General features: G+C 29.3%; 1 protein-coding gene across 3 annotated transcripts in view; it reads left to right on the top strand.

The window, feature by feature from the left end:
• The window catches only part of LOC144845838 (uncharacterized), a 41,490-nt gene extending 16,033 nt beyond the window's left edge, over nucleotides 1-25,457 (top strand). Inside the window, exons 3-14 of one of the 3 annotated variants that reach the window (XM_078703290.1) lie at nucleotides 1,242-1,295; nucleotides 1,859-3,077; nucleotides 3,300-3,552; nucleotides 3,695-3,904; nucleotides 4,315-4,396; nucleotides 6,714-6,784; nucleotides 12,437-12,588; nucleotides 14,771-14,915; nucleotides 15,469-15,612; nucleotides 16,100-16,279; nucleotides 19,914-19,933; nucleotides 21,369-25,457. In XM_078703290.1, the coding sequence (XP_078559416.1) occupies nucleotides 1,242-1,295; nucleotides 1,859-3,077; nucleotides 3,300-3,552; nucleotides 3,695-3,904; nucleotides 4,315-4,396; nucleotides 6,714-6,784; nucleotides 12,437-12,588; nucleotides 14,771-14,915; nucleotides 15,469-15,612; nucleotides 16,100-16,279; nucleotides 19,914-19,919 (2,516 nt within the window). In that variant the 3' untranslated portion in view covers nucleotides 19,920-19,933; nucleotides 21,369-25,457. Of the gene's footprint in view, nucleotides 1-1,241; nucleotides 1,296-1,858; nucleotides 3,078-3,299; nucleotides 3,553-3,694; nucleotides 3,905-4,314; nucleotides 4,397-6,713; nucleotides 6,785-12,436; nucleotides 12,589-14,770; nucleotides 14,916-15,468; nucleotides 15,613-16,099; nucleotides 16,280-17,519; nucleotides 17,582-19,913; nucleotides 19,934-21,368 lie in introns of those variants that run through there. The other 2 variants (XM_078703288.1, XM_078703289.1) reach the window with 2 other exon arrangements.
• Nucleotides 25,458-25,565: the final 108 nt, after the last annotated feature.

The following is a 25,565-nucleotide window of genomic DNA, read 5'->3' as shown; positions in this document are numbered from 1 at the left end:
TTAAGTAAACGCTTAATATTCAGAGGTGCTGTAGTAGCTCTACTTCTTTATGAGAAATTTTGGTGAAAAGGTGATAATTATCGTAATTATCATAATGATGCAAGATTATGCTGTTTAAAATATTACGATAATGCTGAAGATGAATATAACAGTTGTACAGTTCTACTATTTTGTGGAATTTAATGTGGAAAAATATATACTTGCTTATATTATCCTGAAAACCTATTTAAGCAAGATAGAGTACTTATTGTAAAGATAATAATATGCAATGATGATGCTGTTAAAACAATACGATAATAATTAATATTGAAGATTAAAATAACAGTTGTACTATTACTTAATCTTTTAATTTGTGGAATTGACTATATATATATATATATATATTTGCTTAAAGTTATCCTGAAAACCTGTATTTAAGCAACAACCAAAATCAAATCATTGTTAAGATGATTTATGTGATAATTCTGACCCCAGATACCCCATAATTAAATAGGACATTCAGAATTTTATATAGATAATGAATACATTTGCTTTATAAAATGACGGATGTACAGGTACGATCGATCATTGTAGGCATAACCTGTCAATTATAAGACTCATCATAAGCAAGCCAATACCTCAAACAACATTACAAATGTTTCAGAATTTTATTCATATTATGGAGTTTGTAGATGTTATTCAAAGATTTGGTTAATGTAATTCTTTAACGGGTCAACATTCTACAGTTATTAAAATACTTTATTGGGAGAAAATAAATCATTAAAGAAACTGCCGACAGTTTAATTTATGTACTCTTAAATCTGTCGTAAAATAAACCCCAAAATGAATCGTTGGATATATAAAAGTTGAAAAGAAATAAATTAGAAAATACTGTAGACTTATTTTCCATATGACAAGAATTTAAGATTGTTAATATTATTTATCAAAGTAAAGGCATTTTACGGTATTAGATTACTGAATGGAGTTTTCAGTGATGTAGCCACGAGAAATAAAGTGGTTTTGGTTTTCACAAGAAACGTGAACAATCTCTGTTCAAGCCACTGGGTTGTCAAAGGCCTCTGTGTATAAGTGGTTGAAACCTTGCCAACCGTACTGGTGGCTACGGCCTTGATTGATATTCTGTTTGGTAGTTTTCTTCTCATCTTTACATTTATTTTCTTACATTTTAGTTTTATGTTTTTTATAAACAATTATATATTGCATTATTTACATTTTAATATTTATTTCTCTTTATTTTTCAGCTGTTTCATGTTTAATGAAATCACCGGATTGCTTGGTACTGAAAGTTAAAGAAGGTACGTATAGTCGGGTCAAAATATGAAAATATAGGGCCTAACCCAAAAAAAATTGCAAGACAATGTTAGTAATATCAAATATGTTTTTCTACAGTAAAGATTAAAAAATAAAAATAGCTTTTATTGCATCAGTTTGCTCAACTTTAAAGGTATTGAATGCTATGTATTACTGTACATATCTTGTTCTGGTGTATACACATCTTTTTACTACTGCCACCCTACCAATATTGTAGGATTAATTATTTTTATGATTAAATATGGTGAAATAACTTAATACTATTATTATTTATTTATTATTTATTTGTTCTTTTTTAAACTGAAATACACTTTCAATACAAATGTACTGATTTCCAAAGTGGTTCAGTAAACATATTTACAACAAAAATAAAATATAAAAGAAAAACAAAAGAAAGAATACTGAACGTAAATAAATTTTTAAAATCTCAACAAGCAAATATATCCTTCATCTTTTTAATAACGTAAGAAAAGAATCTGATTGATAATCTGTAGTAAATATAGGTCTATCGTCTCTTTGATTAAATGTAAAATATTTTTTGTTGTAGATGCGAAAATAAGAAAACGAGTTGAAAAGTTTATGGAACCAATAACGAGGGATCTTAATGAGAAACGATTAGCACAATCAAGCCAGCCAACCAGTCCTACAGCCAACTATATCCGGCTAACATCTAGCGGAAAGGAGCTTGAAAAGGCTGGCCTTGAGGCATCGCTACGAGCAGAAATTGCCAGGAGTGAAAAACTAGTGAGCTCTCCGTCATCACAGTTCACTATTATTGAAGAACAAAATACCGTTGATAAAACTGTATGTAATAATACTGCAGAAAATAAAACAATGGAGCAAAATGTAAGTTTACAAAATGGTAGCCAATCGAACATTGGATTTAATACCGACTCATTTACACCATTGAGTAGCAAGTGCGAGCATGGAACACGCGAGCAATTTTCCAGTGCTATGATGTCAAGTAGTACAGACTCTAGTTTGTCTGATTTGACACCTGGTAACAAAGTACTTGTAACTAGTGCTCTCATACATCGTGAGGACTCGTCTTTGTCGGAAGCAGTCGGTGTTCAAATAATGGATACAAATTCAAATAAAATTTCAAATGAACCAGTAATACAAATTAATGGGCACCACGATGTAGGCCCAGATGAGGAGACTCTTAGACGAGAAAGGCGGCATGATTCTGGAGTCGGTGGTTCTTCAGAAGGAAGTGCTGCAGATTCAGATCCAGACTTAGATTCAATGAATTCTCAGGTTAATGAATTTGTATTAAGTGCACAAAAAGAATCGCAGCAACCTTTTGTGGAGACACATTTTAATGAGAACGTTGATGGTGCAAACATGTCCAACCACATTGAACACAATGAACAAGAAACCTCCACAACTTCTCCAACTCTGTCTAGACCCAATGATTTACCTTCAGATTCACATAAAAATTTCTTAGCCCCTCAAACATCACCTAAGAAATCTCCGACAAAGACGACTCCACAAGGTGCCTTAAGGCTTTCTCATAGCACTGGTTGTTTGGAAATGTCACAATCAACTACTCAAGATTTATATCCTGAAGAGGAGTCTATACCCAGGAGTGCATCGTGTTCAACCATAGATTCGGAAGATGCACTCGACATGAAAACGCTAGAAGATGCTATCATGAACAATAGTAGTAAAGGTCTTGATAAACCCTCTGCAAAAAGATTAGCAAAGCGGCTCTTTTTATTAGATGGATTTAAACGATCAGACGTTGCAAAACATCTTAGTAAAAGGTTAGTTTTAAAATAGTTTTTTTTATAAAAAGTGACTTTTTAAATCAATATCTTGGAAACTATAAAAAGAAACAGTATAAGGTCTGAGGACTTCAGGCTTCATTTTGATTATTAAGTTCTTTTTTTAACTCATTCATTGATAAGTTCACATATTTTATTTTTAGGTTTTAAACGTTAAGAGACAATTTATTAAACTTGTTTTTCTTTCTTTTTATCATCCAGAAATGATTTTAGTCAAATAGTAGCTGAAGAATATTTAAATTATTTTAATTTTGCCAATGAAAAGCTGGACTCTTCTTTACGGAAATTTCTCAAGGCAATTACGTTAGTTGGCGAGACTCAGGAAAGAGAACGCATATTGACGCATTTCTCACGGCGATATAATGAATGCAATCCAGGAAAATTCAAATCTAGTGATACTGTACATACGTTAGTATGTGCAATGCTTTTGTTGAACACAGATTTACATGGACAAGTAAGTACCTTAAAAGATTTCTGCAAAATAAAAGGTAAGGTGAGTGGGGTGGCAGATAAAAGATACTGCTAAAAATTAAACATTGCTTTGTATTATGTCTCTATTGAAAAAACTGGAATTGGAACTAGTACTTTTTTTGCAGAACATAGGCAAAAAGATGACTTTACCAGCATTCCAACTAAACTTGGAAAAGATGAACGACGGAGAGGACTTCCCGAGGGAGCTTCTAAAGAGGATTTACCAGTCAATTAAGATGAACAATATTCAATGGGCAAAGGGTGAGGCACAGGACATCTCATTCCAAACCCCACCAAATGGCACCAGAACGCTTAGTGGTAACCCTTTTATGGAGGTAAAGATATTATATAATTCTACATAGATTTTCAAGTATGTATACAATTCAAACACGGGTGAGATATTGCATTGATGAACTTTCTGATCTAAAAGTATTCAGTGATACTATCTCTATTTTTTTTTTATTTGCACAAAAACATTCCAACCAACAATGTTTGACAAAAATATAATATAAAAATGTCTGTATACAAAATATTCAATATGAAATATCTAAAATTATGATAAAATAATCCACCACAACATGTATACTAATACTAATTAAACATATTTAAGGATATAGAAAACAAATCAACTTCGGGACAAGTAGCAACATTTGTATTCTGTAATGCATCAATGAAATCTAATATTCTGTTATTGCATTGAACCATTTCAAATATTAAAGATGTTTTTGTGATATTTGTTGTCTAGCTCCAAAGTGATCCAAATGCTCCTGTTTTTATGCAAGGCTACATCATGAGAAAGAACATTAAAGATGGCGATGGCAAAAAAAGTAAGTTTAACCATCAGTTTTTTGTGAATAGAATGATTAACGTAAAGAATGGTAAAGTAACATAATTAGTCTGTAGTGGTAAAGCCATGGCCTTTTTTTAATACATACAACAACAACACACCTCAGTGACTTCATAACTCTTCAAATGTACAATATTTTGCCTCCCCAGTACAGTATGTACATATTTCTGTTATGAACTTTAACCTAAATGTTGCCCAATTCAGCATATTTAAAATACTACAATTTTTCAAATTCTGTAAATTAAATGTATTATGCTTGGTTATATCAGGGAGTTGTTAAATAATCTCCCTGGTTATATAAAACAAGTTATATAATATATTTTGTTAATATTTATTATTAAAGGTTGAATTTGAAAATAGCATTTTTAGATTTATTCAACATATTATTAACATTATTCACTGTCTTGTCTCTCAACATTATCATCAATAACTATTATTCTCCTGCCTAATTTGCCTACAACTAATTGCATTACAATAGCAAGTATAGATTTGTTGCGTTTGAGCTGCTGAGATGAATCAAAATGAATATGCTCTTGGAAATATATTTTAACGAGTATCGCACATGAATCATGTGAACCTGAATAAGAGGTCAACCTTGTGAATGAAGCAAAAATAAAAAATGTGTTTCCCTTTGTTCAAATACAAAAGCATCATAAAAACATGCAGTTATCTTTGTATTGTATAAAGACAGCTTAAGCTTTGTCTACACTATCAAACTTTATGTGACAAAATGATGTCATATCACTACCATATTTGGGCACATCACTACCATATTTGGGCACATCACACTAGTTTGATAGTGTAGACAAAGCTTTATATCCTTTTAACTAACTTTAAATATTAAAATTGTCTATTAATACTTTATAGTGTTACTATTATATAGAATGGATTTAATAATACATTTCAGGTCAGCTTCATAAATGAGGAAAATAAAAATATTGAACCTTCAACTATTAGAACATAATTACACTCATTTGAGTGGACAAATGACAAATATTGCACCAATTAAAAACACTAAATTACCGAATGACAGACACAATAGCAATCCTCCTAATTATAATGTTATGTATTTCCCTTTGTTCAAGAGTAACGTCAACAAAACATGCAGTTAGTTTGGTACTATATTTGTCATTTGTCCACTCATATGAGTGTAATTATGTTCTAATAGTTGAAGGTTCAATATTTTTATTTTCCTCATTTATGAAGCTGACTTGAAATGCATTATTAAATCTATTCTATATAATAGTAACGCTATAAACTATTAATAGACAATTTTAATATTTATAGTTAGTTAAGGGATATAAGCTGTCACACATTGCAAAACAAACAACATTTTATAAAATAGAACAAAAGTGATTAATATTGTTGTTATCAGAATAAATTTAATAATACATTGTTTTCATTTATATATTTTTAAATGTAATAAGGATAAATGTTGTATTTTTGAAAAATTCTATAAATTGATATGGTATATTATTTAATTAAATTAAAAGTGGTACGAAAGAAACTAAACACTAAAGTAATTTGTTGTTTTTTTTTTGTGATCAAATAAATTTATATACATTGTCTATTAATTATTATGTAATATAATAGGTATAATAACAATATTAATATCAGATTAGATTGTTATATAAGTAAATTGTACATTAATTTTGTAAATGCAACGTTTTTAGCCTTGCGGCTACTTGTTGTAAGTGTTATACCCAAATAAATTAATAAATTAATAATGCATGTTGTGAAATACGTCTTTAAAGAAGATTCAAATTTATTTGAAAGGGAAATGACTAGACGTAGGTCAGTGAAAGTTTAAACCTGTTGTAAATTGTTTAAGATGTTAAGTAAGATTAATTCAACATAGGTTACATATGGCCTCTTCATTCAAATAATGAATAAAATGAAAAAGGCATTTGAAACATTTCCTGCAAAATAAATGTGAAAATAGTGTGTTTTTGCAACATGGTCTATTTTATTTGAATCTCTACATTTCGTCTTATCTTCCTATTGTCTTCCAAAGCCTGTGAATGGATTACTTGCTATCCTTATCTATAATATTAATTTAATTAAAAACTTTAAATACTATACTGGTATTGTAATGATTATGTAATCTATATGAAACTGAAAGGAGGAATATAAGTATATTTAATTGAAAACAATTGAGTGAAAATTGCCCTTTTGTGTATAGCATGACAAACCACAAGATAATGATTACTATTTTAAGTACACTAACAAACCCCAAAACATCCCAAAATCTTTGTTCATTCACTATGTAATGCTGTGTCTTATATTTCCTGTTTCAGCTCCAAAGGGAAAGAGGTCATGGCGGATGTACTATGCTGTAATTAAAGGTCTTATTTTGTATTTACATAAGGTAAGCTACATACTATAAAGCACTTAAAACACTTTATGCTCAAAAACTGTGTCATTAAAATAATAATATATACACACATTTTCAGGCATAGAAGAAACTCTAAACCACCCAGTGATATACTGAATATTAATAAATTCATTTTGAAACGATTAAGATTAGGAAATCTGTAAGAATGAGAAAAGTTGCCCAACTAAGATTTGATCTCTGAACTTTCTGCTTGATATGCAGATGTCCTAACCATTACACCACTGGTGTTTTCTTGGTATTGTTCAAATACTTTTTGAAATCTTCGGTGTGATACTAAACTACTTCTAAATTTTGCATACACATTATAAATATTATAAATGTGTTTGCCTATGTGCTTTTTTCCTTTGTGCCTCCTATACCTGTCATCCATTGAGTGCCATACCATGAAAGTGTATATTTCTCTACATAATAAATACCCTTAAGAACCAAAATATTTTGTTCCTTATTTCAATCAAATTTCTCCCTATGAGTAAGAATATTTGTGTTGCAAACCTAACCTTTTATCTGTAAGAAGAACATAGATGTATAGTGATATGTCAATCTATTAATTTTATACTAAACTATTTGAGAAGTTTGTATTCTAGAGATATGTAAATATTATTATTAGTACATATATTATACATTGTTATGTAAGGTTGCAACAAAATTCCTCCGTTTCTTTCTGTCTTTAGTCATCTCTTTATAGGTTCTGTACTTACTTAATAATAATAATAATAATAATAATAATAAGATTTTTATAGCGCACATAGTGCTCAATTATTGTTTCCAATTACCCTTTTTTTCCATACAATTTGAAAGGATTTACTTTCATAAATTGAGCAGGTTAGTCAGATTTGAAAGATATTAAACATGACCATGAAATATGTTGTTTTTAAATTATTGCTATAAAGTTGATTAGTCTACTTGTCCTGCCAGGCTCCTACTTTATTGCTCAGTGGCAAGGGTGTCTACAAAACAGATTTTAACCAGGCTTACTATTTATCTGATATTTATACAACATTTAGCTTTTCATCCAAAATTCTGTGTAAATTCTATGACTGATTGAATTATGGTATACGTTCTAGTTCGTACAAGGTACGTGCTGACGCTAACATATACCTTATTTAGCATAAACAGTGACAGGCTGAATCCAATATTATGTATGGTAAGGGGTATAATTATTAAATCTGGCTGAGTGTTCTTCACTATCTAGAAGTTTTGTTTATACTTATTCAAATAAGATCTGGGAGGGCGAGAGGTTGTCTTATTTTAGAGAAATACTTTTGGAAATTATTAAAACTTATTAGTGTAAACAAATTGGAGTTTATGCCCTTGTAGGAATAATAAATAGGAGCTGGAAGAACTTGTGAAAAGAATTGTTTTAACAGAGACCTTCCTCAAATAAGGTTTTTATAAATTTCCAATTAAAAATAAATGTTTTCTATTGGTAGTTTAAGGTGATGGAAAATAGTACTGCACTCCTTTATTAACATACTGCACCATATACTAAGAATTTAACTTATGTTTATACCATTCCCATCAGTACAGAGCCAGGACAGACTTTCTTTATGAATTATTATTAATAACTTACGCTATTTTCACAAAGGTAATTCCACTACCATTGTTTTGCAAGAGCAATAAATAATGACGGCATATTTTCGTACAATGGCTTAAATAATAATCATTTTGTATCTGTGCCTCTTTATAGTTGACATTTACAGTGCTACATAATTATTTGAACACACATATTAACAAAATTAATATTACATAAATGATAATAATTTAAAACTTAAACTATTATAGATCAGTTTTCCCTGTAACCTTGGAGAAAATGTGAAAAACCAGGAATGTAATTTTTTAAGCTTCATACATTTCTCAGTCTCTAAAATGTGAAACTTTTTTTGACAATTGGAGGAAATTGATAGTTGACAGTAAAAAGTGCCGCAAAGGAAAGCAGATGAGCGTTCAATCCAAATGTGTACACGTGCCTCTCAGCAAATTGATAGAAGATGTGATTTGTTTTCTAAAAGCAATTTATTAATGATTTATTATTACTATTCAAATTACCTTTTAAAATCTTTAGAAAGCTTCCAAGTTTCAGCAGTATCTTACCACAAGAGTTCTAGTCAAATTCACAACTTACATTTACGAGTAATGTAAATAACCTCCTAATTGTAAATGATGTTTTTAACTATTTCACAGGGACATTGTAGAAAATTACTACCAAAATCAGATGGAACAATAAAATATTACATACATTTAATATGGTGTTCCTTGAACTAATATTGTAACATCCCCACAACTACTGTAGATTACAAAATAATTTGGGCCTATATCATCAACATAAAAGAATAACTTTTGAGAAGGTGACTTGGGACTGTAACGGTCCCCTCCTTTTCACTGTAGGTCCAGTGTACAGATCTAGCTCATGTGTACCTAGTACATCTTTCGAGATGAGTAGGGGTTACCCCGGTGTACTGATCGTAACTGGGTTTTTTTTTACTGAGGAGGTCGCCCTTGGCCCAGTATAAATAAATAATAATAAACAATAACACTTTATAAGTGTTGTTTGAGGGTATACAGTAGTTTCACTGCACAATATATATATCTGACTTAAAGCATTATTAACACAGACAGGGCATGTATATTCAATTTCTTTAGGATTTTAATGTGGAGGGATCAGTATCTCAACAAACAGGTGATAACAGAAGTATCAACAATTATGTAAGAAATGCTCATCTTGAAAGCAAAATACATTTCTGTTTTCTTACATCTTTGTTTCACCATGGTCTTTAAGTGCACTACCATCTGTAGCATTTGTTTACTAATACTTTTATGATCAAATTATTAAGGTGCTTACAATTACATTACAATTCTGGATTCAACTCCACTTTGTGTTACATGTTGTTTCATTATGCATAGAGTAGAATATTATATTGCTTGGTGATTATGATTCTTTCCTTTAATTCTGTGGTATTGGGTTTAAATCTTTACAAGAACCAACAGAAGCAAAGAAAATTTTACAGTATAAGCATCGAGAAATAATTATGGTTTTTCTTTATAATGAATACAAACAAAGGAATACAATTTCTTTAAATAAATATTATTTTAACATTTAAATTTCATCTTTTGCTGCTGACTGCTTGGGGCCATTTTCTAAACCAATATTTTTTATTATTAATAATTAATAGTAAAAATGTGTTTGATTTAGCAAGATCAAACATGTATAATATTCATTTTGAGCAAAATAGCACTAATATTAACTATAGCTCTTTTATTAAGCTCTTCTAACAAGAAGTAACAGCATATCTGTTGAACTTTGATCCACAACAAAATATAAAACCATCTACGGATTGCTATTAAAATTGATACACTTGAACATGTACAAAAGAGAAATGGCTATTAAAATATTATCTATAATGTGAACATTGATTGTACAAATAATTACAAGTCATGCTATGTGGAAGATATTGATTGAAGTTAATACAAAATACATATTTAATACTTGTAATTTACCCTTGGTATACATTTAGATATAAACATGATTCTAACAGAAATTTGAAAAGCTTAATCTATGATTTTAAAAATAAGAATAATCTAATTTTAATTTGTTTGCATAATGCAGCTTTTGTTATTAATATTAGCTTTTGTTTTCATCTGTACAAATGCTTATATTTTGCTGAGTCATATGACTCAATGTGGTCAATTCTATGTCCAGCAAGCGGCAATAACCTACACATTTTGTCCGCTTGACCAATGTTGAGTGTCTTGGAATATGGACTACGTTAGGATCAATTCCCTGTTCTGAGGAGTTAAAATTGTTTCTAGGTTCTGGTCCTCATAAAATAAAAAAGGGTAATTTGGTATCTGGTCCTGCTTATTCATCATAAAGCTCTGTCTACACTATAAAACTTTATGTGACAAAAAAAATGTGATGTGCACCATAAATGGACATGATGATGTCATATCACTAGCATATTTGGGCATATCACTAGCATATTTGGGCATATCACTAGCATATTTGGGCACATCCCACCTTGTTTGTCAAACTAGTTTGATAGTGTAGACATAACTTTACAATACATATATATGTTATAAAAGAGAAAGATCCCCACTGTATTTTATTGTTTTATTTGTTTATGTATTTGGAAAAAAATATGCATCTACACTTGTACACCATTCACTTCACATGTCACAGTTTATACACACACTGTATGTTATAACCATACAGTAACCATTGGTCTTTATATCAATTTATACACACACTGTATGTTATAACCATACAGTAACCATTGGTCTTATATCAATTTATACACACACTGTATGTTATAACCATACAGTAACCATTGGTCTTATATCAATTTATACACACACTGTATGTTATAACCATACAGTAACCATTGGTCTTATATCAATTTATACACACACTGTATGTTATAACCATACAGTAACCATTGGTCTTATATCAATTTATACACACACTGTATGTTATAACCATACAGTAACCATTGGTCTTATATCAATTTATACACACACTGTATGTTATAACCATACAGTAACCATTGGTCTTATATCAATTTATACACACACTGTATGTTATAACCATACAGTAACCATTGGTCTTATATCAATTTATAACATTTAATACAAACTACACTACATCATGTTATACCATATATGCTCACATACTCTGTAAAATAATTTGATTTGGTCTAATAATCTGGAGTCATTATACATGACATACATTTGTATGTATCATCATTTTGCCAATTGGGTATTGAATTCTGCTGCTAAGCAATTTGAAGATGAATAATATTTAGTTAAATTTTAAAGATGATAAGCTGGACATAATAAAACATCAGAGTAATTGTCTGTTATTAAAAAGCATAATCTTTACTAGTATTTTTGTGAGAATATATGGTTACATTTGTATACACATCATCTTTATTAACGTATACTTATTCAGATTTGAATTATACAGTATGTCCTTTAATACATTATAAATCTTCTTCATTTTGTAATAAAAGACATTTGTTTGCTTCAAGTTTCAATATCATAATGATTTATCAACTGTATCGTGTATTAAAACCATCTCTTTTGCAACAATACATTTTGTAATAAATATTTGTCTTTTTTTCAACATTTCCACATAAAACTAAAGTACATTCTGTGGTTCAACCACTTACACTAATTAATTAATTAAAGATGTATTTAATTTGTTTTTATTTTTTATTTATCTATTTATTTCTGTATGTGGTTATTGGGGAATTTAAAAAAAAAAACTTTTTTGTTTAAATAATGATTTAATGTATAATTTACAGTAGTGAAATAGAGATAAAAATACTTTACTGTTGAAATGATATGAATAGAATACGTGTATCAAGTAATAGAAATAGAAATTTAATAAATCAGAAATAGTTATAAATCATTTATGTACTTACAATTTACTTTGCTGCTTGTTTTACATTGTAGCTTATATTTTTTAATGGTTATGACTAATACTATTTTATTTATTTAAAACATCAACTTCCACACAGACAGCTGGAAAAGTTAGATAACAAAAATAAACAACAAGCACAAAAATAATGGTTTTTTTTTAAACACATATATTATGTCTTTTAATTAAGTTGTTTTTATTTTTTGTAGTCTGATATGGCGTCACAACTAAATTTTCACAAGCCTAAGGAGTCATACAGTTTGCATCATTGCCTAGCAACAAAGGATGTAGAGTACAGTAAAAGGTCAAATGTTTTCCGAGTTAGGCATTCTGATTGGAGTGAATACCTCACACAATGCTCGTATGTATACAAACCATTTGTTGGACCAAAGTAGATTATTAGAAAGTTAATTGCTATATTAATAGTAAATTTAAGATCAAAATGGGTAGTAAAGCTGTAGAATGGTGTTTAAGGTGCTTTCCTTCTAATGTCGAGTTCCAGGATTCAATCCTGATCAAGTGGCAGGGTTGTAACTGTAACTTTTTTGCCTGTGAGTTGTGTAACTATAGTTATACCTTTAACCACACATCTTGTTCCTTTTATTTAAACATTTATGTAAACGTTTTTTGGTCAACTTATATCAATTTCAAACATATTTCACTATCATCTTCTTTTAAAATAATCTATTCTTGTTAGGTGATCATTTAGAATTCTAAATGATCACCTATTGTTATTGTATAAAATCTTTATTATTTTTTTTCTTTTTATTGTTTCTGTACACTATTTTGTGTAACAATTATCTCAAAAAGTTTAATGTCAATGATTACCAAAATTTCAGAATATCTTTCAAATAATATAACTTAATCCTAATAAGCTTTCCAGCGTGATCACTCATCCGTGACGACATTTATACGCCATTTTGCGAAATCACATTTGCAATCATATCTCCATAATTCATTATCACATATTAATGAAATTCACTACACGTAAACTTCAGATCAAGGGTAAAAATATTAGCAAATAAAAACGCACGCGCACGTAGGGTCATGCGCGTGAAATCGCGCGTTAAAAATTTAAAACGCTCAAAATTAAGTTTTGATCAATTTAGAGCATGAATTAGGCCATTTGCATGTTTCAAAAAATTACTGCGCAAAAATGCGTTTTTGCGCGCGCGATACTTAAAAAGCGTAAAAAATATGATTTTTTTTTACAAATCTCATTCTACTCACCATCCTTAGTACATTCACCAAATTTGAGTCAGTTCCGACTTAAAATAACGCTATACGAGCACGTTAAAAATGACAAAATGCGCACATTAATTTTACAAAAGTTCTGAAAATGGTGAAAAATAGGTCTTTTTTAAAATGAAAATAATTCTTCAGAATGCAAGATGACCCCCGATTTTTTTAACTTATTCTGGAAGCCATTGAGTTGTAGATATGAATTCATGTACACATTTTACGTACAAAATGTTTTGACGTCATCAAATGGCCACTTGAATTTAAAAATTAGGATTTGTTATCTTTTTGTGTAGATTATCACATTCAACAGAGCGCATCTTGGTTATGTGTGCTCAAATTTCGCACAAATTTCAGTATGTGCTTGCTTAATTAATTATCTTTATCATGAGTTGACACTATTTTTATTTTAATGACGTCATCACGCGCAAAAACTTGAATAACGTAGGCCGTGTAATTTCACCTTCGCAGTAAATTTGAATATCTTACAGCTCTTCAGAATTGAAGGTTACCTTGATGATTATAATTTATTATGAAAGCTGATGAAATGTAGATATTAATTCATATAAAAATTAAGCCTATCGGATGTTGTGACGTTAACATATGGCCAGTTGAAGTGAAAAAGTAGTTTTTTCATATTTTTTGTCAAAGTTATACACAATTCAAAGAGCGCGCACAGCGATTCTACGTGCCAAATTTTTTTCAAAATCTTATATTTTTTTGCTCAATTAATTATCTTTCGAAATTGTCATCTTAAAGTTTAGTTTGATAACGTCATCATGCCAAAAAATTAGAACATGTGTGTCCCGTAATTTCACCTATGCTACACTGTATATAGATATACAGTATATACTGTACATATTGTATATGGCATATAGGCACAACTCAGCACTATAAGCATATAATAGGATGGCATACATCAACATTTTCCGATCGTATGTTAACGTACGTGCATGTTTAAAAAAAAATTAATTTCAGTAAAATGATAAAAATGATCACCTATAATTCGTCAAAGTGACGAATTAAATTCTAGTTTCTCTTTTATTGTTATTGATATTAATAACTTTTTATTACCTTATTCTCAGTCTCGGCTTAAAAGCTTTGCTTATTTTGAGTTCCCTTTTCCATAAATTTTTGATGACATATTTGTACAAATCCTTAGTTTTATGGAATAAATTGATTTTGAATTGATTTGAATTTATACTAATCCATTCCCTACGACTCATAAGACCTAATTATGCGTTGCTTTAGAGTTGCTTTGTCATTTGTTATAATAATATAACTGTTATCGGTTTTTTTCGCAGAGATGCCAATGAGGTACAGTTATGGATGCAAGCTTTTAACATTGCAGCCGCAACACTATCAACTCCACCGTTACCAGCTGGGTGTGGTTCAATAAAGAGGTTTACTCGACCTCTACTTCCTTCTGCTACTTCAAAGCTAAGTAGGGTATGTGGTCATATAAACAATACATTAATTTAGTTAAATCATTGTAAAAAGCCTCAAATAGATCAAGTACAAGCACATTAAGGAAAATGCAGTGGCGCAAACATTTTGGTTTTCAGATTGTTTTGTTTTACGATAGTTGAATGACTGTCCTAAGAAGCCTTGATTAGATCTTGGAAAAACTATACTAATATACTCTCAGTTCGAGAACATTAGCAGATGGCTTACTCATTGTGGTTTGCAAATTAAAATTCTGTGAATGCATTGACTACTTTATTAGGTAGTTACTGTTAAAATGTAGCCATCTCCTTCTGAAGACACATGGTTGTCATTGAAGATCCAAGTTTATACAATGCTATACACTTTTATTTTAATTTTAACCTTCCTGTAATAATTAAAGTGATATTATTATTCATATTTTCAATTCAATGCAGACTGTAGTATAGTAGAAAGCATGTAGAGGGCAGCATTCATGTTTATGTTATGACAAGGAAAATGTTATTAAAATTTGAGAATCATTCAAGCGTATCGATGCATGATGATGTTTATCCTTTAGGTTGAACAACAGCAGAATCATGAAAGCAAAGTTGAAGAATTGGAACGTGAACTGACTGAACATCGGAACTACCCTCCAGATAAAGGGGCACGTGCACCTGTACTTAAGGACTGGGAAGATAAAAAAGATTACTTAGAATATGAGGTTGGTGTACTATGCCAGTACCTTTTTTTTTAATTCAATATTTTACACAGAGGCGCCTCACAAGGTGAAACCATCTTAGCTTCAAGGCGCCTCAGATTTTAGTTAACTACTGTATTCTATTCCTGTGGAGCTGTTTCCCAAAATCAGTTGCATATTATAAAAATAATGAATGTGAGTTTGATGGTGAGAATATGAGTTGAAAGATTGACTGCTCTATTTAACTAGGTTGAGCCAATACAAATAATGAATGTTTATGATTGAATGGATAGTATATTTTCATGAGTTGAAAGATTGATTTTCTCGTCTCATTAAATAGACCAGTAAACTGGATAGACTGGTTCTCAAGTCTCTAAAGCCTAGCATTGCACAAAATTCTATTTAAAAAAAATGTGCATGATGTACTGAACCACATGAACTTGGCTTTTTCTGTGACCTTAAACCACCCCTTCCAAATAACATTTCACTAATCTACATTTTGTATTTATAGGTAACAAGATTCAAGACATATGTATACCTACTTCAATCAAATGTCGGAAACCCCCTTCTTACCATGCATTCTCCCCCTCCCACCGCCCCCGCCCCACTTGTATCATCGACGTCAATGAAGAAACCTTTATCTCAATCAGTGTCCACAGCAGATGTTCAGAGAAGATCACCAAATACCAAGGTATATAGAAGCCTATCAGATCGCTATAGTTATAGAATGGCTATTTATAAAACACATGAAATAGATTAAAGAATAATTCAAATTATATTTATTTATATATATGCTGCCAAAATATGCACATCTATAGCACTCTGGATTTTATTGCACAAAGTATAAATTTGTAAAAGTTGTTTTCTTTATCTTCTGCACCAAATACCTCAGAAAATATAGACTATTATAAATAGACTGTTATTATAGACTATTATTATTTTGTTTTTGTATATAAAGGAATTATCTGAAGGTACTGAATAATTATATGATCTTTATTTTCTTAAATAACTGACTATGCTAAGGTAATCGTTTATTAATATTTGATAACACTAATTTGTATTAACAAAAAAAACTATTATTAAGTTGGATGATTAAATTTGATGATTTAATGTTCTCTCCGATTAATCTTGTACATATAAATGAAAAGTCTATAAAACTATTCTTGTCTTTACTTTAATTTTAATAACATCCCTTTAAAATAATTACATAAAGTAATATACAGATAAAAAATATTGCAAGTTGTTCTCTTGCAAACTGATTTTTCAATATGGTCATTTGTATGACTACAACCATTGCGTAACAACTGAAGGAAGGTATACTTCCTTTGGTAACACATGGGGTACAGCATAATAAATATTTTACCACCAGAATTAGCTAAACACTGAATATCTTGGATTAGATTTTACAGTTTAGATAAAACAGAATATTTACAGAACCCTAACATGTTTGTAATAATTACTATATTGCAACATCAGTAATGAACTTAAATGAAAAACTTTAAATCGCAACATTGCTGTTCGTACCAGCTGGGATTATACATCATGCTGATGGAATAACTTGTGTTACATCGGTGCCTTTTGTTAGATACTAGTGGTTCCCTTGGCAGAGATGGAACTTAAACTGCTAATGTAGGCCAACCAAATACCATAGTATCACATTAACAATCAAATTGATACACTCCCTACAAGAGCGTTAACTGTACAACCAAAATATTGTAATATTAACAGACAAGAAAAAAAAGAGAAAATCTAAATAGCTGAAATAAATAATGAAGTTATTATAGATTTAAAATCTTTCTATCTATCCTTTTTATATCTAATTCTATTTTTATTGTTTTTATAATTTCTTTCTAATCAATTGTTCTTTAATTTTCTTTAGAATGCTAATTGTTTTATTTAGAAGTTCATTCTTTATATTCTTTTTACTACAGCCTATTTTTGTGTGAATTTTCTTTGTATTACTTATAAGGTAATATACTACAATTATTTCATTTATATAAATGCTTACATTTTATAAAATTGATTAATATTATATTGCTATACAATTTTATAAATTTAATAAAAAATTTAATAAATTTCTTCTGAATTGTTTACACTTTTTAATTTTTTTAAATATTTGAATTCAATATTGTATATAAAATGTATTTTATTGAAAAGAAAATTATATATTAGCTAAGCCCTTGATCAATGTTAGGACCAATCAAGGTGCTTTAAACAGTCCTGGCTGTGTTTGTATCAAACCTGTTAGTGGCAGTAATTATCGCTGTTGGTTTCGATTGAATAAAATAAAAAAATAAAATAATGTATTTAAATTTTGGGATTGTAAGAACAAATTATTTTTGAAATTAAATAGCAATAGATATTAATCATTTTAATGAAGTTGGAGTGAAATAGTAAAAACTAATTAATACCAGCTGAATCTTTTTTCATAGCTTTTTTTCTCCTTCTATTTTACCTTTTTCCATGTATTTATTTAATTTAAAAAGAGTAAAAATGATTTATTTATAGCTTCAAAATTGCATGAAATAAATCCTCCGTTTTTTTTAAAAAGGCTGTTTTGTTCTGAAAATGTTTTTATAACCCGAGTGACATACTCTGTAATAGTTTTTATTGTTAAATTTTATAAATATTATTTCATAGACCTTTCTTGTGCAATACATTAACTAAATAGAGATAAATTACAGGATTTTCATTATAATTTTAAATGATTATACTAAAATACACTCATATTTTCATATCTTTGTAGAAAATAAATATGTAAATTTTAGTAGATGTAAATATTAATAATATTAACATATTGTAATGTGTTAATTACCATAGATCATGCATAAATTAGGGAAATGTATCAATATAAATCCTAAAATATTTATAAATTAGTCATTTCATTGCATGAAAAAAAAATGTGTATAGCAGATGTAGTATAGTTTTTGTTTTTATTTTTTTATTATATAATATGCAAAAGGAAAAGCTAATCTGACATATGTCTAGTATTAAAAATTTAACACATTAATTCTCAAACCTAAAGTTATATCAAAATTATTATTATAGCTTTAATCAGGGCATTGGGTACTAGTTAGGTAATTACCTATTATTGGCAAATGAATGAGATTCTGATGAAAAAAATACCTTTTTCAACTATAATTTAAGAACAAATATGACTGTAGTATAATATTGTAACATTTGCATGCAAACTGCTTAAAAGTTCCCAAAATAAGAATTGTGTGATGTTAGTTTTAATGACGTGTTTGATGGTATTTTTAAAATCTTAAATTTATAACACAATTACAGTAATCTTGATTGTTTTAATTTAATATGATTTTAGATGTACATTATGCAGATCGCTTTTCAGTTAAAAATTACTTTGATGAGATGTTAAAATGCTATGTAGGGCTTAGTTGAAAATATTCAAACAAAACCAATGTGTAATCGAGATCAGTGATGGGTTATAGTGCCCCCTAAATGCAATTGGACTGTGTAGCTGGTTGGCTTGCTTCATGCTATTTCTACACCTGAGAAAGCTGAATGTATCATTGAAAGAAAAACACTTATTTTTATAAATTATCCATACCAGACTTAAACCCATAGAGCATGCTATCAGGTTGTTAAAATGTTGAGGGTAGGCTTATATCTGTGAGGACCAAAATACATTGGTTTAAGGCGATACATTCAAATTATTCCCAATTAGGGGCAATCTTATACTTGATGATGGGGATACTTTATTGTAGTTATTTTTGTTTGTTAAGTTCACTCTTGTATAAGAAGAAACCTGTAAAAAATACGGAAAGAAAACCAAATAAATGAGGTTCTAATGTATTATAACACTTTGTTTTAACACCTTGTTTCTGTTATAGTAAATAATAATATTATTAACCAAGGATTACTATTAAAACCCACAGTTTTGCTTCAATTAATCCTGTTGTGTGTGAAATTATCTTTGAAAAACCCTTTGGGCATTACGTTTTCTTGTTTGTCAAATTGTGAATTTATGAATAATTTTGGTTTTTATTACTTTACTTCTTTTAATATTTTTTTCACAATTTTACAGTAAAATTTTTAAAGCACAAAATTCATTATCATTTGTTACTGTAAATTAAAGATTATATTTCTAGTCCTAGTCCCAATCAAAGATCTGAATAGTAAGTTTTGTCAAAGACCTATAAAACTATTTTCCCTTAAATGTTAAAACCGGTTTTGTATTTATGCTAACTACAGTATCCTAGAGATAACATTATAAAAAAAGATTTTTTACAATTTTATTTGAACACAACATCAACATATCTACCATTTTATTTTGATGCTTCAATTTATTGACAATGTCATTCAAGATGTAAAAGTATTACCCCAAGTAAGTGCCGCATGTTGTTTTTATTTTCATGTTAAGGTAACATTTTTTATGGTTTATAAGGACAGCATGCTCCCCTTTTCTAGAAATTATTGTAACATTTTTTCATAGTTGTAATTCTTAATTAGCTTTGTTTAATGTTGCTTTAGTATGTTGTATATTCATGATAATTGTAATGTTTTATCTGTGTTCATAGCATGAATTGTTGTTTGCAAGAACTAAATGATTCTCTCATCCTATCGATGGGTTACTTATTGCTAATAACAACATGTGTAAACCTTTATATTTTATATCTTTTCAACATTCAACATCATTTTTTTTATGACAGCAACAATCTTTCTTACTATTAGGGAATTTGATGTTTTTTGCATTTAGTACAAATATTGACTACACTAAACACAAATACGTCTGATTTTTTCTAATGGTAACCAAGACTAACAAACAATGCATTATCAACATTCTAATTATTTTGTCATTTATAGTAAATGTTCTCTTTTGAAGTCATATGTTTAACATATGACATGTATTATAATTTTTCCACTTATTCTTATTTTTAAACTCTGCTTATTTTGCATGTTATGGTTATGCATGATATTTAATATTAAGGTCAGAGGTTATAATTACAGTCCCACTGTTAGTTGCTATGCTAAGTTCCATAATAACCCATGCTTCTATTTCCATAGTCATAGAGACATTCCTCAATGCATGGCATACATTGTCACAATTGCACCCATGTTCCTATTTTGTATAAAATGTTCAACTTACTTATTTTTTTTGGAATAATTAGATTTAGCAATTTTCAAATTATAACAGGTAAATAATGTGAATTATGTGACATTTGGAATGTTTTCACTTCTCAACTTTTGTCAAAATGTTTTCATAGGCTTTGAACCATACAAAGATTTTGTAAGATTTCAAACGATTGGAAGTAACACTAATTCATCTATTTCCAATTTACTTTTGTTATTTTCAAAACCAGATCCCTACGTGGACCAAGGTTTTTAATTATTGATCATTTACTGAAGGGTTGTCTACTCAGAAATAATAATTATAATGAATTTGGACAGTTTTAACAACCAAAATTAAACATTTGGACATAAAAATACCAAATAAATCAAAATCTTGAAATCTATGTATGTGCCATAATAACACTGTACTTCTCATTTCTATTTTATTCTTTTAATTTATTCCTTTAATTTTGTGTCATTTTTTTTTATAGTTTAAGTTGCATTATTCAAGTAATATTAAAACATGATATTTTTTTATTCAAATAAAAAAAATGTTTTTTAATTTCATTTGTTTAAACTATTTTAATTATATAACCACATTTACTATTTACTATATTGTTTATTAAGTTTTTTCTTTTGTGTTAAAATGCCAGTTATTATGACAATACATATTTCTTCAATTGACACGTTTTTTTTATTTTGTGCTACAGGTTTTTAGACTGGCCTCATCTCCAGGACGCTTGAAGAATGTAGCTCCACCGCTTCTGCTGAACCTAAATGATGAAGATTCGTATTTGTAGCTGGACAAAATGACGATGTGACCCATGTAACATTGAAATTAACAAGTTACACAATTGTAGTATCACCAATCTGCTCATCGTTGTACTACGTGAAAAGACAGAACATGTTATGCTGTTTGATTTGGGAGTTCACTACAGAATCATACATGCTGAGTGAGACTCACAATCTTGGTTTACTGTCTCGCTTTCAAGATTACATCATGCCTGTATTTAAAGCACGCCGATAAATCTCGCTTATTACATGCACGTCGTCAAATATACACCATCTTCATTGCCAGTATCGCATTTCACTTTTGTTCACTAGAACATCACAAAACTGATCGCACATTTTTAGTCACAATTTTTGGTTGCAGACATTTGCACATCAAACAACTAATATTATATTTAGCATGTATCTATTTTTGGTATCACATATTTCCAATTCAAGAACTAAGCCTGCAAAAGAGAACTTCGAATCTTAAATTCTTGGTAGACATGATTTCTAATGTAACAAATGTAACAAATGTAGCAACTTGTCAATTACTCACTACACTACTGCATGAATTTACAGAAGTCATTGTGAATGAATATACATTAACAGTTTAATATTAATTGCTGCTGACTGTTCTTATATACATTTTACTGGAGATACATCATAGATTACCAGCTTAATGCACTTGTCAATTGTATGACCTACTATACGACCCCCGGGAGAGGTGCGTCATTTGTCTGATTTGCATCATACCTTATGAATACCATGACGCATCCCTACGTCAAAAATATGACTTATCTTTAGGTGACCAGGATGTACCCAACAATTACCATGTTGTTCATGATGGTGGGTGGTAAAGTGACGGACATTGACACACCTTTGTTCATTGATGTGATGTAGCATTTAGGTTTTTTTTATGAACACCTGCGTCAATAATTATTTGTAAATGATGCACCCATGACACACCTCTCACAGAGGCCGTATAGTGGTTCATGCACCCATGACACACCTCTCACAGAGGCCGTATAGTGGTTCATGCACCCATGACACACCTCTCACAGAGGCCGTATAGTGGTTCATACAATTTGCATAAGAACACCACATAATGATTTACCAGTACATGGTACAGTTGTAAAGTTTAATTAAGTACTTTAGTTGAATATTTGCGATGCAGTGGATTAAACTGCACAGTATTCCGCTGCACTGGAATAAATAATTACGTTCCTACTAAAACATAAAATACATGATGATGCCTTTGAAAGGCCAAGGTGTTCATTGCCTGATAGTTATGTTGTATAAGATCCACACAATGATTTATAATACCTATTTGCTTATAATAAAATCAAATAAAAATGTATTTCTTTCATATTAAAATAATATATAACCTATAAATTTAAATTATTTATTAATCCATTTTATTTCAATGTATATTAATCCTATTTCATGTGTAATTAAGAGTTTTGCCTAAACCAGGTAACTTTACGGAATAATTGAATATTTTTGGCCAGACAAATGGTGTTGGCTGTAGTTATATTCAGTTTTAACTGTAAAAACAAACTTTATAAATACGAATCTTCTAAATTTACATACCTTACTCTAAAAAGGGAATAAAGTTAAGTGAAGATTAAACACTATTTAAATTTACTGTTCCTGTAATGTGCTCATTAAAATAAATGATTCTCTGTATTTAAATAGAAATTAGTGTATCTATAGAATGAAATATAGGCCCTACTATGATTTAAATAGTTCAATAAAATGTCTAACTCTATAGTATTCAAATTTTCAATAGTAATTTTACTTCTTAGAAAATAAACTGTTGATAAATATTTGTAGTCTGAGTTCTAGACTGCTTAATATTGGTTGAAAGATAAAACATTTTGACACATATCATACATATGTCATACATATACTTGAGCTGTAAGTTTTGGACATAAACAAACATTTTAATGATCTGCTGGTGGCGCTTGTGAATAAATATTAACAATATGAAATAGACAATCTGGAAACTTTGGGCCAGACTAAAATATTACAAATTTACATCAAATATTTGTAAAGTAGAGAGTGCATTTCAATTCATAATAGTACCTTGATTTGACCTGTACCATTTGCTTTGGATTAAAATGTAGTACATCATCCCCTAGCTTCTGCAAGATACTACTCATGACGTCGACAATGATTCTAATTATTTTATTTCTTAACAATGTTTTAAATCCAAATAAACTACATATTTCAGATGCTTGTGCTTCCAATATTGCAACAAATTTGATTCACTTTTCTAAATTTGATACCAATGATGTTTGATGGTTTTTTTGTATTTAAGTACTGTGCATTTTGTGATTGTTGAATACAGCTAGTGTTTTATTGTTTTGCAAATCATCACGCTAAAACTGAAGTAAGGAGAGATTAAGTAAAAGTAAATCTGTGGTCTGAGAAGTTGATGAATAAAAGTTGTTTATCGAACAAAAAGGGGTAAAAAACAGATTCATTCCAATCAATTATAATAACTAAACTGAATTCCGAATTTAATATATAATAGTTATTGTTTATATTTTGTTTTGTGTTTTAATAATGACAAATATCATTGAATATTGTTTTCATGTGCAATATTGTTATTGTGGTGTAGCTAAATATTTAAGAATTATGTTATTTGGAATGACAAATGACAATGAAACAAAGCGATGGTAATGATGGACAATGGGGTGCAAATTATTAAATGGCCCTGGTAACCAAAAACTACAAAGTACTGTAAATCTATATTTGGCGATACCTTTATTTTCAATAATATTGTTTACCAACATGTATTGGTAGATACTTAATATGTTCCACAGAAAAACACATTCAATATTAAAATACATAAAATAATAAATTAAAACTAAAATGAAATGACAGCGTTAAATATAATAATTGTTTTAATTGTCGTTTATTTTATTATGTCTTATAACATTACATATTTATTTTGTGTTTTTAATTTAGTATTTGTTACTTATTGATAAAGTTTAGTTTAATTATCTTTGTAATAGTGTATGTAATTTAAAATATAATTTATCTTATTCAAGTAGTTAATGATTTTAAGAATTATTTACAATCTGTGCTCACTAATTTGTAAATTAATAATTACTAAAATAAACTTGTTGCTAACATGGCATTCTACTTAAATGTAAAATATATAATGACATTTTTATGATCACTTTAATTAATATTGGTCCGGTTTCAAAATGTGCATTGAATTCATAATATTTATACATAAAATAATATTACCGCTTTTTAGCTAAAGAACTGGTATAAGTTATCTCATTTAAAATCTGATCATAAAAATATGAATTTTAATATGTGGTCTTTTTTTGTATGAACATTTAGGGATGGGCTTGTTCCTCAAGGATTTCATGTTGTACACATTACGTGGGAGACACCCTTAATTAGAATTTTTCTCATTTTTGTAACAGATCTTTTATCCAATGAACTAGCAGACTATTAGATTGAGTTGAAACTTTTCACATTTTCAATTATTGGTGCAGAATGAAATGGCTGTGTCAAAATATTGAAATATCATAATTAAGATACCTTAACATCATAATGCATTTTGAAGTTGCCTTTTCATTGCTAGTAAAACTCAACCATCTCCGTCTCAACTGTGCAACTTGTTGCTTATACAGTCGAATCTTCCAATACCCGACTCTCTGAAAACCGGAAACTCTCAGACTTTTCTCGAGTTCCAAACTGTCTCAAACTTCTTTTTACCATTTAAAACACATCCCCTGACGGAAAACCAGACATATTTGGCCATCCCAAAGGTGTCTGGTATTGCGAGAGTTGACTGTACCTAGATATTTATTATTTAGTAAAAGGCGTAGGCCTCCTGTATTTATTTTCATTTTCATAATTTGATTTAAAGCTGTGAATAAATTAGATAAATGTGTATGGACATTTTTTTTTCCTGTAATATATTATCAATATGTATGTTGTTAATATTCGCTACTCCCTTATTTTATTCTGTAGAATTTTGAAGTAAATTTTACGAAGATAAATCAGTTATTTAGTCATTCTGTTTTTATTGAAGCATTGTCGTCTTTTTCTCCCTGTACCATTTTGTATTCAGGATTTAATCGCTTCTGTAAATCTCAGTGATTTTTCTTACT

This window comes from Antedon bifida, chromosome 6 (genome assembly GCF_963402885.1).
Source record: "Antedon bifida chromosome 6, ecAntBifi1.1, whole genome shotgun sequence".
NCBI classification, from domain to species: Eukaryota; Metazoa; Echinodermata; class Crinoidea; order Comatulida; family Antedonidae; genus Antedon; species Antedon bifida.
This window is presented reverse-complemented; position numbering and strand designations above follow the sequence as displayed.